We start from the raw sequence: 15898 nt of genomic DNA, 5'->3' as shown, positions 1-15898 counted from the left end.
ACAAAGGACAACCTTATGTAGTATGTACCCATTAGCATAAATTTAGAATATTTTATGCCTTATATTTTAAATAGTATAAAGTTATAAGCCAAAATTAAAATAATGATGATTCTCATATTTGAACATGTAACTACCTTTATAAAAATGATGTTTTCATATTTCACATTTTCTTTAAGGCATCAAGAAAATAATTAACAAAATGTGAAGGGAAAGTGAGGGTCATCGGTTTTGTTTACTTTTCTACCCCCATTATTGATCTTATAAGGCAATTCTAGTGAAACTCCATCAACTTTTGTTTATCTGAGAATATACTAATTTCTCCCTTGGGTTTTGAAGAAGGACTGCTGGGCATAGAATTCTTGGCTGATAGGATTTTTTCTTTTTTTATTTAACACTTCAGATATATCATCTCACTGCCTTCTGGCCCGAAGGTTTTCTGCTGAGAAATTTGTTAAAAATGTTCTTAAGGATCTCTTGTACACAATGAATCACAGTGAACTGATTTTATTTTATTGCTTTCAAGACTATCTATTTGTCTTTGGCTTTCATGTTTTGGTTATAATGTGTCTAATTATGGTTCTCTTTGGGTTTATCCTTCTTAAAGATGTTGAGTCTTTTGTCAAGGTTTTGCCTCAAATTTGGGAAGTTTGGGCTTTACTTCATCAAATAAGTTCAATGTACCTTTCTCTCTTTGTTCTCCCTCTGGGACTCCCAAAATGTGTATATTGTTGTGCTTGGTAATATGCCATAGGTTTCTTAAGCTCTGTTCATTTGTAGTTATTCTCTTTTCTTTTTGCTCCTCAAATCCAATAATTTCAAATGAACTGTCTTCAACTTTACTCATGCTTTCTTCTACCTGTTTGAATCTTCTGGTGACCCCCTCTAGTGAATTTTCAAAACTGTTACTGCAATTTGGGGCTCCTGAACTTCTTTTAGGTTTTTTTTTTTTTTTTTGAAATAAAATAATTAACTCCCCTTTGTTGATGTTATCACTTGTTCATTTAGTTTTCCTGATTTTCTTTAGGGCTTTGTCTATGTTTTCTTTTTGCTCTTTGAGTATAGTTCAGTAGCTGTTTTAAAGTCTTCATCGAGAAACCGATGCCTACATTTCTTTAGGGTAAGTTTTTGGAGATTTACTTTGTTCCCTGGAATAGTCCGTGTTTCCCTGTTCCTCTGTATGCTTTGTGAGCATTTGGTGTGGAGGAAGACACTTGTCTCAGTCTTGTAGACTGACTCCCTACAGATGAAAACCTTTACCAGTTTACCCAGCATAATAGATTAATGTCATCTCAGGCCTTTTCAGAAAGTTGTTTTCCTAGGGCCTGTTTAAATGCTCTTTCTCCCCCTAATTTTCCCATTTACCTGGAAGTCTTTAAATGTCGTAATGGCCCTAGACACCTCATCCTCAATTCTTCTCAGGGTCTTAGATGTCCAATCAGGTTTCTCTGTCCATTATCTCTTGCCCCCAGTCACCATGATACCTGCTGCTGCTTTCAGAGATCTGCAGTCTGATATTCAAACTCTGCTTTTCCTCTGAATCAGGAAGCACAAAAACCAGTTGCTCAGGTAGTCCGGGGCCAAGCCAGAACATTGCAAACAAGTTAGACTCTTTTCCTTCTCTCCTGAGAGAGGAGTCAGGAGTTGGGTGGTTTACCCTTGACCACAGTGCACCACCCCAAAGCATGGGGAGGAGGCAAGGATAAACAAAAACATCACAAATCTTTCTACATTTTAACTGTTGTTTTTTTTTTTTTTTCTTGCTATGTGGACATTTGCTTGATTGCTGAAGATCCTTGACTAATTTCTAGAGCTCCCAGAAACTATTTTAGTAAATCTGTTGTTGTTTACTTGAAGTTTCTGAAGAAATAAGGGCCTGGATAGTTTGCTAACTTGCTATCCTGACCTCTAGAAGTCCCTTAATTTTTTAAAGTCTCAAAATATTTAGCAATCAAGTGATGCTCTTTTGTTTTATTTTGTTGTGATAATATCGAGCCCTTAATTTGTGCCAGATACTCTTATAAGTATTTTTATCATTAAATATCTCAAACTCTACTAACTTCTAGGCAATATTATTATTCCCATTTCATAATTGAGACACTGAGGCATAGAGAGAAATCCACTGTCCAAATAGGACTAATAGAGGAACATGAAGAAACGGAATCTTAAATCTTCAGCTGTTCGTGGTCTTATGGGATCTGAGGTGGAGGGGGCTACAGAAGGGCAGAAGTTAGCTGGGTCCCCACCTCATCTCCCAAATTCTCTTGGCTCCATATATGTTTAAAATGGGATCTGGGTCCTTGAGCTATGCTCACCCTGCCATGTGACCATGACAATGGATTGTCCAAAGAAGTGGCCGTTTCCTTTGAAGCAGGAAGTAACACCTGGCGTGTGATCTCACCTAGGAGGGCAAGAGAGGTTCAGAGACAGCCCTGTGGTGGGTGAACGGCCAAGGCGATGAAGTGAAGTGGAGCTTCCGGGAGATATCCGACTTAACCCGCCGCACAGCCAACGTCTTCACGCAGGCCTGTGGCCTGCAGCAGGGAGATCATCTGGCCTTGATTCTGCCACGCGTGCCTGAGTGGTGGCTGGTGACCGTGGGCTGCATCCGGACAGGTCAGTGACTCCAGGGGTCCTGAGTGGTCTTCAGGAGGCCCTAGAGCCAGTCAGTCCTGGGATAATAGGATCTGTGTACCCAACCTGGCACAGGAGTCCCTGCTCTCTTGCTGGAACCATGGGCCAGGCTCCCTGGGCTCTGGCAATTCTTCTCACACCCTCATTATTACATTCTCAAGCACAATGTCATTAATACCAAAATTCTCTCTCTGTCTCTCTCCCTCTCTCTCTTGCACACATGCACATGCTTTCTCTTGCATGGTCTCAGACATTTTTGTTTTTTTTTAAAGATTGATCAATTGTTAACATTTTCCCATATTTAAGTGCTCACTCGGTCTCTCTCTCTCTCTCTCTCTCTCTCTCTCTCTCTCTCTCTCTCTCTCTCTCTCTCTCTGTCTCTTTGAAACATTTAAGAATTGGTTGTGGACACTGTGATACCTACCAACAGTAGGCAAATGCTTATAAAGACAAGAGAATGCATCTGTCAAAATCCAAGACAATCCCTTGACAGAACCACAATAGTGTTATCATGCAAGAGAAGAGTAACATCAGCACAACACAGTCCCCAACACACACGCCCAGAGTTCAAGTTTCTCAGCGGTCCCAATAATATCCTTTGTAGATATTATTTTTTAAGCCCAATGAAGTATCATGCATTGTATTTAGTTGTCATGTCTCCTTAATGTCCTTCAATGTAGAATGGTCCCCCACCTTTTCTGCATGACAAGGACATTTTTAAAGAGTCCAAGGCCAGTTGTTCTGTCTCTTCCTGCATGGTTCTATTCAGGTTACTCACTTTGGGTAGGATTAGTCCCAGGGAAGGTGGGGTCTTTCTCAGTGTGAGCATCCTGATCATCTATAGTAATTATTCCACTACTTGAACGAGGTGGTATGCACCACATTTTTTTTTAGCAGTAATCTGTATGAGACTGTGTGAATGTCCCATTCCCCAAGAGTCTTTACACTATGATTAACTCCATCAACCAGAATTTCCATCGGTAATTTTCAACTGAATTAAGTGACAGTATGATGGTGTTATATGGGAGTGTCTATCTATATCATACCCTCTACATTTATCAGTTGGAATTCTTTTGTAGAGAGCTCCCTTCCTCTTATAATTAACTATATGGCTTTTATCCATGCGATTCACAACCAACATGGTACTCATGGTTACTTTTTCCGAATCACATCTTATTCCATCATGCAAAATTCCTGTCCTGCATTCATTCTTTCTCTCTCTCTCTCTCTCTCTCTCTCTCTCTTTCTTTCTCTCTATCTCTCTCCATCTCATCTCTTCTAACTAATAAAATAATCGATGAATTCAACCAGGTTATTTAGAATCAAGAATTAATATCAGGGCTGGGGATGTAGCTCAATGGTCAAGTGCTCATCTGGCCCATGTGAGGCACTGGGCTCCACCCTCAGCACCACATAAAAATAAATAAATAGAATAAAGGTATTGTATTGACCTACCACTAACTAAAAAATATATATATATTTAAAAATATAACAAGGATGGCAGAGGAAGTGTAGAGCTAAGAAATGATCCATGGGAAATCTAAGACCTGATGGAGCTGAGCCCTCTGGGATGAGCAGAATTACCGAGGATTAGAAGTGAAGGAACAGCATTCCAAGCATGGGCTTAGAGTCAGGAGTGGCCTATGTGAAGATTGGCCATTTTGAAGTAGAGAAGAGCTGTGAGAAAGAAAGATGGCAAGTGGGCAGCCCTGCAGTTCGGAATGGGCAGGGTGGTCTTACGGAGAGATGGCACAGGCATCAGTGCAGAGAAGAAATGTGGAGGGGGAAACGTCGGTGTCTTAGGGAACTTGGGTGGCAGGAAGGTTCCTAACAAGGCATTCAGGGGAGGGAAGGGAATCCCGCAGAGGAGGCCGCAGGCTTCAACTCACTGTTGGTGATAGAAATGGAAGAGAAGGTAGACAAGTTCAAAAGACCATGCTGCTAAACTGGGAATGAGAGAAAGAGACAAAATTTGAGATGAAACTGATAGAGAAAGACGTGAGAGGGTGAAGATGGGCCCAGTCCTGATGTTAGGGACACAGTCCTATTCGAAACTGTGTCCCCAAATCTAGAATAAATTTGTGTAAACCTGGCTCCACCTGTCCTCTGGATGGATCCATAGAAAGCAGAAAATTTAGGGCAGGGCTTACAATTTTACCATGTATATGATCCCTCTGGGACTTTGTTAAAATGAAGATTTTGATTCAGCAGATTTGGTGCAGGGTGCGAGGTTCTGCGTCCCAGGTGGACGATACCTTGCCTAGCAAAAGGTCAGGGGATGTCTCTGCAGATGAGCCAGGCCTGAAGCAAATGGTTGTGAAAGAACCTGAAACAAGCCGTTCCTTCTTGTCCCCAGGCATTGTCTTCATACCCGGGACTACCCAGTTGACTGCCAAGGACATCATGTACCGACTACAAGCATCTAAAGCCAAGGCCATTGTGACCATAGATACGCTTGCCCCTATGGTGGACTCTGTGGCTTCTGAGTGCCCCACTCTGAGAACCAAGCTGCTGGTGTCTGATCACAATCGTGAAGGGTGGTTGGACTTTCGGTCACTGATCAGGTGAGTTTCTGGTCTGATAAATATGGGTGGTGGGGAAAGGACATCCACTCCCAAGACCTGGGAGACAAGCAGCCAGCCATCTGAAGCTCCCAAGGTTAGATGTCAGAAACTCTCTCTTTCCAGCTGAGTTATCTGCTCTGTGATCCTGGGTCTGCCGCAGTCCGGCTGCAGCAAAATAACCGGGGGGTGACGAACAACTTGTGTACGTTGATACAGCAGGAGTGGAAGCCGTTTATTGCAGGACAGGAGCAGTATTTATACATTCCACACAGCTTATCTAATTAGCATAAACTAGATACATCAGTCAACCAATCAGGAATCTCCACACTTAATGGCTCGCTTTTGTTACTTCTCAAACCACTCCCTCTGGCATTTTGCCAGGCGCCATCCAGACTTGTTTATGAACTCTAATATTCCCCTGGCAAAATGCCAGGTGTTATTTTGACTTATTTACAGACTCTAACAGGTTAGTGCCTTCCCCTCTCTGGGTCTTGGCTGCTTTATCTGTAAAATAAGGAAGTTGAAATTCCAAGCTTCTCTCACTCAGCCTGGATCTATATAGAGGAGAAGTTTAAAGAGAGAGGGCTGCTGTGTCATGTACTCTTTGCAGATAGGGGGTTGAAAAATCTTCCTTTTATATAAAAATACATATATGAAGAAGTTTCACAAAATGTAAGAATGAATTTTTGTGAGGCAAAGCTTAAGGCTGCAGTACAAATTGAATTGCTTTTCTGGTGGACCTGAAGCTTCAAGCATAAACACTACATCAGCCGGGAACCAGGGGCCCACAGGGACACCTTTCAGGGAAACCATGGGATTAGGTGGGGTAAGAAAGACTCCTTTCCCTCCAACTCAGATTCTGCAAGCACTCAGGCTGATTCTGTATCCTACAAACAAACCATACTGGGTTTGTGCCCTTGGAGAAGCACCTCAGTTTCTAAAGCTCCTTATTTCAACCTCAAAACGCAAACATTACAGCAAAGTTACATGTTATGCCGAAGTCAAAGGATTAAATGAGAAAACCTTAAAATTTAAGAAAACTCTTAGAAAACCATTCCAATGGCCCAAGGCAAGAGGGTGCCATTTCACAGGAAGAGCAGCAGAGCCAGGGCCTCCTCCAGTGCTGAGATCATCTGCAGCTTTCTCTGAACACTGCAGGAAGCTGCCATTTACAGTCAGAGTTGCCAGGAGCCTCTCAGCCAGGAGGTCCTCAGAGTCACAGCAGACGGAAGGAGCCACAGATCCCACCTGCCAGCTCAAGCCCGTCCAGACCAGCGATCCCACACAGCCTTCCACTCTCCTCCCCTGCTTTCTCTTCCCTACTCCTCAACGCCAAGGTCGTGGAGTTAGATTGCTGGGAAGCTACTTTGTGTCAATCACAAGCTTAACAGGGAGGTTAGGAGCCCAGACCACAGTCAGACTGTCTGGGGTGGAACCTGGCTCTGCCCTTGCTATGTCTCCAGGCAAGTTCCTCATCTGCAAAATGGGCCTCCTGAGGGCCGTGCTCCCCTCTGGGGTGGCTCTGGGCATGGAGTGAGCTCCTCTCTCTCAAAGCTCAGAGCGTGGCCTGGGACACAGCAAGTGCTATGGGAGTGTTCATTGATTTTCTTAAAATCCACTCTATTTTCTCCATCACCCCCCTCCAATGCCAGGCCACTTGTCCATGTCACCCCCACAGTCACTCTAATGGCTGACCCTGGAGGGGTCCGTTTCTCAACAGTGTTGCAAATCCCAGTTTCCTGACTCCGTGCTTCTTTTGATTCCCAGAAGATGGAAAAACAGCAAGCGCGACATCTTTTCTTTTGTCTTGAATCTCTTTATAGATCAGCGTCCCCAAACCACACCTGTATCAAGTCAAAGACTTGGGATCCCATGGTCATCTTCTTCACCAGTGGGACCACGGGGCTCCCCAAGATGGCGAAGCACAGCCATGGACTAGCCTTAAAGTCCTGCCTCTCCTCAAGGTAGGAAGAGGGCACCAGCTCAGAGGCTGGCCCCCAGGTCTGGTGCCAGCTGTGTGTGCCCGTGTGCAGGGTGGGCCTCGCGGCTCTCTATAGGAGGGTCTCCATGCTGGGCCTCCTGTCTGCTCTCTGCTTCAGCCCACTGAGGGTCCCGGAGGTGAGTCCTGGAATCCTGAATGTTGACAGAGACCAGAAAAATAATAAGGAGGCCCTGGGGGTCCTACCTGAGCACCTCCACAGGAGCGTGGAGGAGACGTGGGTGGAGGCAGCAGGCATTCTGCAAGCCACACAAATGACAGGCCATCGTGTCCCTGAAGGTGGCCGACAGTGGGGAAAAGAGAAGGGTCTCACAGTGTAACTCGAGGCAAGAGGGCCCTTCCTCTTCTCTATTTTGGATAAATTGAACTTGGAGTTTCCCAACCATGAACTACTTGGGAAGAAACTATCTAGAACTGAGCTACCAAGTCACTGCCCCGACCTTGAACCAAGAATTCGTAGAGCTGAGGCTCGAGCTTTGTGTTAATCATTTAACCAACTTTAAGCTGAGCCTCTCGCGCCCACCTCTCCTCCTCTGCGATTAGTAATATTCTAATCAGACACACTCCACCTATTTTCTGACTCAGTAACTAGAACAAGGGGCAGAGGTGGCTCCTTGTGGGCAGGGGTGTTAGTGCTAAGGGTAGCAGCTGAGCACTGAGACCTCAGGAGGTGAGAGAAGGGGAGGATGTTGGTGCATTTGGACTAATACATCCAAACACAGAGATATAAAAAGGATTTATATTATAAAATCCTATAGAAAGTATATTCATCGGATTATAGAGATCTAGGATGGCCCTGAGCATGAAGGACAGGGGACCAATGGGAAGAGCTGGAGAGTGAGCAAGGCCCAGGTTGGGCAGGCTCTGGGGGCCTCCATGTGGAGTTTGGGCCTCAGGAGGAGGAAGATAATGAGGAGGTGCTGAAAGGTTTGGGTGATGGGGAGATGTGGCCAGATTTGCATTTGGAAAAAGTCCCTGTTGCTTCAGGACAGAGAAGGAGTTGGAGAGAGTTGGAATGGAGGTGGGGAAGACCAGGTACAACTTCTTAGAGTAGTCCAAGTGAGGAGCTGGAATTGTGGCTCAGTGGTAGAGCACTTACCTAGCGTATGTGAGGCACTGGGTTCGATTCTCAGCACCACATACAAATAAATAAAATTTTTTTAAAAATTCATCAACAATTAATAAAAAATATTAAAAATAGAGAATAGTCCAGATGCGGAGAGTGGCCTGCACCAGGTGCCAGGGATGGGAGGGACGTTAATATGCTCGAAATTGCAGGAGGCAGAGCGGGCAGGACCTGCTGGCTGGATGTGGGGATGAGGGAGGTCAAGGATGGCCTCCAGATATGGGTTAGACAGTGGTGACCTATACAGAAGGGAGGACGCTGGAGGAGAATCCATCCAGAAGAGGCACGAGGAGAGATTAGCAACTCTGGGTTTGGGGTGCCTGAGAGACCCCAGAAGAGGTGCTCATGGGAAGTTGAGCTGAAGCTCAGAAGAGAGGCCCCCTGGCTCCTGATTTCCTGTGGGTGCAGCACTCCCCTAAGAGGGTCAGGAGGGGGCTTGTGGGGGGCTTGTGAGAGCCCCTCCCTGCTAACAGGAAAGCTCCTCCAGCCACAGCCGGCCCAGGGGAGTGTTGAGCTTCCTCCAGGATCTGTGCACACAGAGGTCCCTTAGGAGCAGCAGGAGGGGGCAGGAGGTGACAAACCCTCCCTCCTCCACCTCCAACTTCAGCCCTGTCCCTTGCCAAGGTGGGCTGCTCATTGGTTCTCTTCTCCCTCTCTCATTCTGTGTCCCTTTGCCAAGGACAGAAAGCCCCACCCAGAACCCTTTTAGCCAACGAAGGAGGAAGAGAACTGATTGGCCGCCGACATCGCTGGGGAGACTCCAGATTGGGTTCTCCTCTCTCCACCCCTCAGCTCTGCTCCTGCTCTGCTGATGCTATTCTCAGAAAGCCTTGTGTCTCATTGCTGAAAAGCGTCTTCTGCGTCACCTGGTGCTTACTATTCAGATGCAGAAAACAGAACAACAGACTTCTTCCAAGCTGTCCCTACCTAGGCCTTAAGAATCATTAGCATTAGTCTGGGTAGCCTGTGATCAGAAATGTGATATGGTGGTGCACACTAGGGAGCCATGGTGAGGGTGCTGGGAGCCCCATCCCATGCACTCAGAGTGGGAGGGCAATTCCCTAACTGAAAACCAGAGCCCCTCCCGCCTTGACCAGCTCCCCTGCTGCTGGCCCAGCTGAGCCCACTGCATTTTGGAGTTTAGCAGGAAAGTATTTCAGCTGAAGACCTCTGACATCTTGTGGTGCATGTCGGACCCAGGCTGGATTCTGGCTCTCGTGGGGTGCCTGCTTGAACCGTGGACAGCAGGATCCACGCTGTTCGTCCACCACCTGGCCCAGTTGGACCCCAAGGCCATTGTACAGGTATGAACGCCAACATTCCAGTATCAGAAAACTCCAGAAGAAACCCATGTTTCCAGGCCATGTTTCTGCTCAGCAATACTAAGCAAAGTCCACGTGCATCAGAGAACCCAAGTTGTGAGATTCTCAGGGTGGAACACTGAACCAGAGTCACTAGATCAGACTCACATCAAAATGTAACCTGGAAGAGAACCCTTATTTCTGGGCCATTTCCCGACCTCCTGCAGATGAGATGTTATGGGTATGAGGTCCCAGAAGGTGCATTTTGAGAAATAAAAGCAACCCCAGTCAGCCCATGTCTCCTGAATCCTGGATCTAGGCTGTGCTGGGGCCAGGTAGCTGGTGTGTGTGTGTGTGTGTGTGTATGTGTTTGTGTTGTTACTCCTTATAATAAAATGTTTAAAAAGGAGCCCTTGGAATGTGACAGATCTCACTTCTTATCCCACCTCTGAAACTAATTGGAAGGTTAGGCCCAGACCCCAGTTCATTATCTATAAGTTGGAGTGTTTAATAGTTATGACTTTATAAAATCAATAGGAATATTGATGAGATGATCCTGGCAGAGTGTGTAATGGGTTTAGTCCTGAGATTGGCACACAGAAAACAGCCGTCAGTGATGACATTTGAAGTCACCTGCATGAGCTCCCTCTGTGTGTGGACTTCATCAGAAAATTCTCTTTGTGTCTCCCTGCACAACCTTCCTTCTGCCTCAGGGCCAGGACTGTCCCTCCACTGTCCATGGTCCCCCGTCCTCCACACAGGGCTGCAGATCCTGATCCTGTCCCTGTGCTCCTGGGAAAGGCCTCTGTCTTTTCTCCTTAGGTTCTGAGTCTCACTTTTCCTTAGCTCCCCTCCCTGGTCCACGCTCATGGTCAGGGCACCCTCCTAGAGCACCTTCCCTTGATCTTGGTGGTGCTACGCCTTGGCTTGACCCCTGGTCCTAACTGGCACCATCTTCAGTATAGAATGCCCTCTGCCTGCGGTGGCCTCCCCTGTCTCCCTCCTGAGCCCGCAGTCCCCGAGTCCTCCCTTCCTCCCTCTCCTTCTGAGCAGCCTCCTTCACCTCCCTCTTCCGCAGGGTGGGCACAGCAGTGCCCAAGGTTCTGAAGACTACAGCGGGGGGGTCTAGTCCTCTCTCTCCAGGCTCATTACCCATGTGTCCCTGATGGCGGGTCAGCTGGGACTGGTCGCCTTTCCAGGTCCTCTGCCTGCGCTTCTCAAACCTCACCCCCAGCGCCACCTGGTATCTGCTTCTGCTTCCGGTCATGATCGGCTGCAGCACGTTGTGCACCCAAGACTTAGAGCTGCACAAGCCTCCCTGGCCCACAGGCCCGAGTCCTCCTCACCACTGGGATTTTAATGCATAGAACAGCACTTAAATCCAGACCAGCTGGAGTCAAAACCTGCCTCCTCTTCTCTTGGCTGTGGCTCCCTCCCCGAGCCCTGATCTGAAGCTCTCACGACGTCCCTCCCTAATCAATCATGGTGGAGAGCAGAAGTTCCAGAGCCCAGATAATCTTCTTCTGACCGACCTCAGTCTTCCTAAGCTGACCTCTGGCTCCTCTCCTCTGGGTCTGAGGAAGTGACGTCACTTGACTTGGCAGAAACCTCCTTGGGCTCCTGAGACTGATTCCTGTGAGACCTTCGGTCTCCATGAGCTTCCCACTTCTCTGCCTGCAGACCCCTGCCCACTTGCGACTGTCCCTCCTAAGTGCCACCTCCTCCAACAAGGTCTCACCGCCCAACCACAAGGACAATTTCCCTCACTGTGTTCTTAACATAACTCCTCCAAGTCTCTGTTATGGCATCTGCCAGCTTCTGCCTTGTCATTTGGTGCCGGCTTATTTCCTCTGTGAGTGTCTGCTCTGTCATGTCTGATGTCACCTCCCTAGTTCTGTGTCCCCCCTGACAGCATCTGACACATGCCCTAATGAAGGTCCTGCCCGATAGATACACATATATGGAAAGAATTAACAAATGAGTGGGCTCTCTAGAGGGGAGGTCAGAACTGCCGTGTTCATAATGGGGATGCTTTTAACCTTAACTATCAAAATAAAATCCCCTCTCTTCCCGTTTTCCAGGTGTTGTTCAAATACCCCATCACCCAATTCCTGGCTGCACCAGGTGTATTCCGGATGATTCTACAGGAGAGATTCGCCAAGTATGTACAAGTGGTTGGTAACAAGGAGCTCTGAGTAGGATTTATTTTCTTAAGGAATCTGATGGCATGAGAGATTTTCCTTTGTTTCTGGGAGGACTGCGTGTGTGTGCGTGTGTGTGTGTGTGTGTGTGTTGTTGGCGATGATGATTATCAGTCAGACTTATTTAAATTAAAGCATGACCCCGAGACCCAAGAGAAAAGCTCAATGTGCCTTGCTTATATCTTTGTGGGGTTATTCAAGTGTCTTTATTACAAATGACAGACATACAGAGAGCACGCACAAGATGGAAGTCTACAGATGAATCCAATGTTGAAAAGAAAATACCTGTGTAGCACTCACCTAAATAACAGAAATAGAACATTGCCAGCACCCCAGGGGCTTCCACGTGACCCCTCATCGTCCCTAAAGGCAACTACTGTCTCAATCCGATAGCAGTCCCTTCCCTATTTTCCTTTACAAGTTTAGCTACTAAGGCAATATTTCTGAGCAAGTGATTCCATTTTACATGCTTTTGAACTTGATATCTGTAATTCTGCATCACTCTCTGATACCTTGCTTCTTTCTTCAGGATTATTTTTAAGAGGCTCCCATGTTGTTGCCCATTGATGTAGTTAATTTTCAGTGCCATATAATATCCCATTTTATGGAAATGCCACAATTTTCTTCTATCAGTTCTACCAGTAGAGGAGATGTGGGTAGCTTTCACATACGGACTATTGAGTCAGTGCTCAATGAACTCTGGCCCATGCATCCAGGTACATAGGAGCATGCATTTCTGAAGAGATTTTCTAGAAGAATGAGCAGATCATACTGATAATACACAAAGCCAAAAGATTAAACCAACTAATGCTCCAAAAGAAATGTAGGAGTTCCCGTTGTTCCACATCCTCGCTAACATTTGTTATTGTCAAAGATAACTTTTGCCCCTCTGATGAACCTACACCATTGTCTTACACGGTTTTATTTTTGCATGGCCCTGTGTTTGAAAGTTAATTTTTAGCTAACCAGATATCTGCTCTTTGAACCTGAGGGGCATTATTCATAAAGCCTTGGTCTGGCAGGATTCTGATTCCATTGAATTTCCAAGTTCATACACATCGCAGTTAATTTTTGCAACATTCCTCAGATGATGGTCTTTGTCCAAAGCCAGTAAGATTTCTTCAGTGAAAAATGAGCGACTCCACCTAAAATTCTGCTCACTTATGCACGTGGAGCAAAGCCCAGAGGAGGGAGGGAGGCTCCTCAGTGGAACTCGCCCCTGCTGCCCATCTGTCTGCACCAGGAGAGGGGATGAGGTGGAAGGTGGTGCAGAAGCCACTCCCTCTGTCCTCCCCAGGGGCTGGCCAGGCACCTCCCATGCCAGCTGGGTCAGAAGCAATCCCTCCCCCCATTTTCTTGCAGGAATCCAACCCTGATTGGCGATTGTTCTTGGGAGCTTTAGGAGAACTTCAGGGGAGGGAGAGCTCCCACCACCCAGGAACACAGTCAATTAGGAGAAACCTTCCCATCAGACTTTGCTGTTCTCCCTGGGATTCCCTCTCTCTGAGCTTCTGTTTGCTCTGAGGTGTCCTCTGCTCCCTGACAGCCTCTGTCTCTTCCCGCTCAGCCCCACCTTCCCCGAGGCCCTGGGGAAATCATCTCCAAACCCAGCTTCATTTCCCACCTAGAAACAAGATCCTTCAGGTCACCAGCAGCCCTCACTGAGGGCAGCATGGTCCTCCACCACCCAGGTGTCCCTCAGGTCGTGTCCACACCCTGAGCTGCACATCTGCTTCCTTAAGATGAGTTCTGATGAACCCACTTTGCTCCCTCCCCAAATCCAAATTGAACCCGAATTTCCTGATGAGCCCAGAGCCTCAAGACCACCCGCCCATCGCTTGCCAGGAGAGATCTCGGGGGCTGGCAGGAAGGGAGAGACCTCCACTTGGCCTTGACCTCACCACAATGACCAGAAGTTGTACAGGAAAGTCAGGGAGTGGGCGGTGGATGATGCAGGGGACACCGCTGTCACCTGCTAAGGCATGGGCCTGGGGCCAGCTCCCGGCCTGACCCTGCTGCCCTCCCCCAGCCTCAGGTTCCCCACCCTGGAGCACTGCTGCACTGGCGGGGAGGCCCTGCTGCCCGAGGAGCATGAGCAGTGGAGACGACACACGGGCCTCCTGCTCCACGAGCTCTATGGACAGTCGGAGACGGTGGGTGCCCAGGCCGCGCGGGCCCTTGGACGGGGGCTGGGTCACTGAGCTTTGGAGACTGCTGGTCCTACTGCGTGTTGTGCTCAGCCCCACTGTGTGGCCCTCACTGCTCAGAGCCAACAGGAGGCTCCAGGGCTCCAAGCTCATTTGCCTCCAGTGGATTTACAGAAAGAGAATTCACAGCTGAAAACCCACCAGGACACCAACACCTGAGGACGGACGGGCACGGTCTCAAAAAGGGACCTAAGGACATTTTGCCACTGTGCCTGTGATGTTAGCTCAGGGAGCCCAGGGGTGGGTGGGCTAGGAGGACCTCTCCCTCAACAGGGAGACCACCACCTGGAGGTCCTGCCAACTCCACCATCTGTCCCTTCCCAGGTGGCCCCATGCAGAGGCATGGGCACTGGCTCCAGAGGGTCCTCTTGGGGTGGTTAGGGCCACAAGGTTTGACTGTGGAATGCCACCAGGGTGGATGAGGGACCAGAGACTCTCTGTATAGACCAGACACAAACACACTCTGTGTGAGCCTAGAGTGTCACTGGGCCACCATTTTGGAGGGCATTTAGGGTGGCATGCAAGCCTTGAACCTCCAAGACTCCATCAGCGGCAGCGTGGGGTGGGTGCCCCTCTCCCAACACATTCTCAGTCCATTTCTGATGCTGGGTGAGCCCATCATTCCTCCAGCTAACAGAGGGATGACCGCACCTCAGGCCCTGGGACAAACTGGAAAACCTAGTTCCTTTGTTGCAATTCAACACATTTATCTGACTCTTTTTTTTTTTTTAAAGAAAAAAATCACCTGATTGGTTTTCTTCCAAACTTAAAAAAAAGAAAAAGAAACATTCCGACTCTGGGCTGTTGGGCAGCTCACAGCTTGTGCTTGGGACGAGGAGGAGGGTGGGTGAGGACGACAGGCTCATCCATGGCCCCAGTCCCTTTGTGTCCACTGTCTGCAACAATAGCTGATGCCTCGTCCTCAAAGCCCTGTCCGCCATCCATGCAGGGGTTCCCACCCCCCTCCAGTGTGCGTGGCCTGGGCTGTGGGGACAGAGCTTCCTTCCTCTGCCAGGAGCGCGGGCTCAGGCCCGGGTCTCAGCCCTGCACTGGACAGGCTTCAGGACCATGCCCCTGTCCCTCGACCCTCTGAGTCTCAGCTTTCCCCACCTGGAGAATGCAAACCATAATGGCCGGCTGGCGGGACTGTGATCAGGGAAAGGCAGTGTGCCCAGCGCTGGCCACAGGGCCCCGCCCCAGCACAGGCTCGCCCTGGAGCTGCTGGGGACACACAGGTGGACGGGGCACTCTGTGTTCTCGGGGGCTTGTTCTCTCCCAGGAGGCAGACAAGCAAGGGTAGTTAGAGGTGTGGGGCTAATGTGCGGAGTGATGTGGGCAGCAAGTCCTGCAGAAGGACAATGACCAGCAGGCTTTCCTGCATCCTGGCCCGTTGCTGATCTCCCCTGCACCTTTGGGTGGCCTCGCGCTGTGGTCACACTGCAAATGCTCAGCCCTGGAAAGAGTGATAACGAGGAGCAGCCAAGGGGTCAGTGGTCAGGGAGGGGAAGGGGCGGAGGAGCAGTGGGGCCAGCACAGTGGGCACGCTCAACACGGCCCTGAGAAGGAGCTGAGGCCGATTCCTTCACCATCCAGGAGCCTAGAGCGAGTGCGTGTGGACGCATGGCCTCCCCTGGCAAGGACCCAGCCCGGCCCTGGTGTGTCTCCAGGCCCCACAGCACATGCCCCAGGTGGGGCTCACCCTCTGCATCTCTCTTTGACCCCTCTCTGGCCACTGGTCTCCTCATACTTAAGACAGAGCCACCCCATGCTGGGGTCACTGAACAGTTGGGTCAGTGCCCTGAGCATGGAGTCCAGGACTTCAGCTTCCCCCACAAGGGCTCCTTGTACGGCATGATTGACATCTGTGCA

General features: G+C 48.7%; 1 protein-coding gene across 6 annotated transcripts in view; it reads left to right on the top strand.

Moving 5' to 3' along the window:
* The window catches only part of LOC124085408 (acyl-coenzyme A synthetase ACSM1, mitochondrial), a 44402-nt gene that overhangs the window by 19834 nt on the left and 8670 nt on the right, over positions 1–15898 (top strand). For all 6 annotated transcript variants that reach the window (XM_046433165.2, XM_046433501.2, XM_046433417.2 and 3 more), the window contains 6 exons: positions 2403–2613; positions 4988–5195; positions 7019–7159; positions 9465–9624; positions 11703–11782; positions 13852–13975. In XM_046433165.2, the coding sequence (XP_046289121.1) occupies positions 2403–2613; positions 4988–5195; positions 7019–7159; positions 9465–9624; positions 11703–11782; positions 13852–13975 (924 nt within the window). The remainder of the gene's footprint in view (positions 1–2402; positions 2614–4987; positions 5196–7018; positions 7160–9464; positions 9625–11702; positions 11783–13851; positions 13976–15898) is intronic.

Source organism: Marmota monax, unplaced genomic scaffold (genome assembly GCF_021218885.2).
Source record: "Marmota monax isolate L192 unplaced genomic scaffold, Marmota_monax_Labrador192_F-V1.1 WCK01_AAM20220418_F8-fsc00035, whole genome shotgun sequence".
Taxonomy (NCBI): domain Eukaryota; kingdom Metazoa; phylum Chordata; class Mammalia; order Rodentia; family Sciuridae; genus Marmota; species Marmota monax.
Note: the sequence above shows the minus strand (reverse complement) of the source record. Positions and strands in the feature narration are given on the sequence as shown.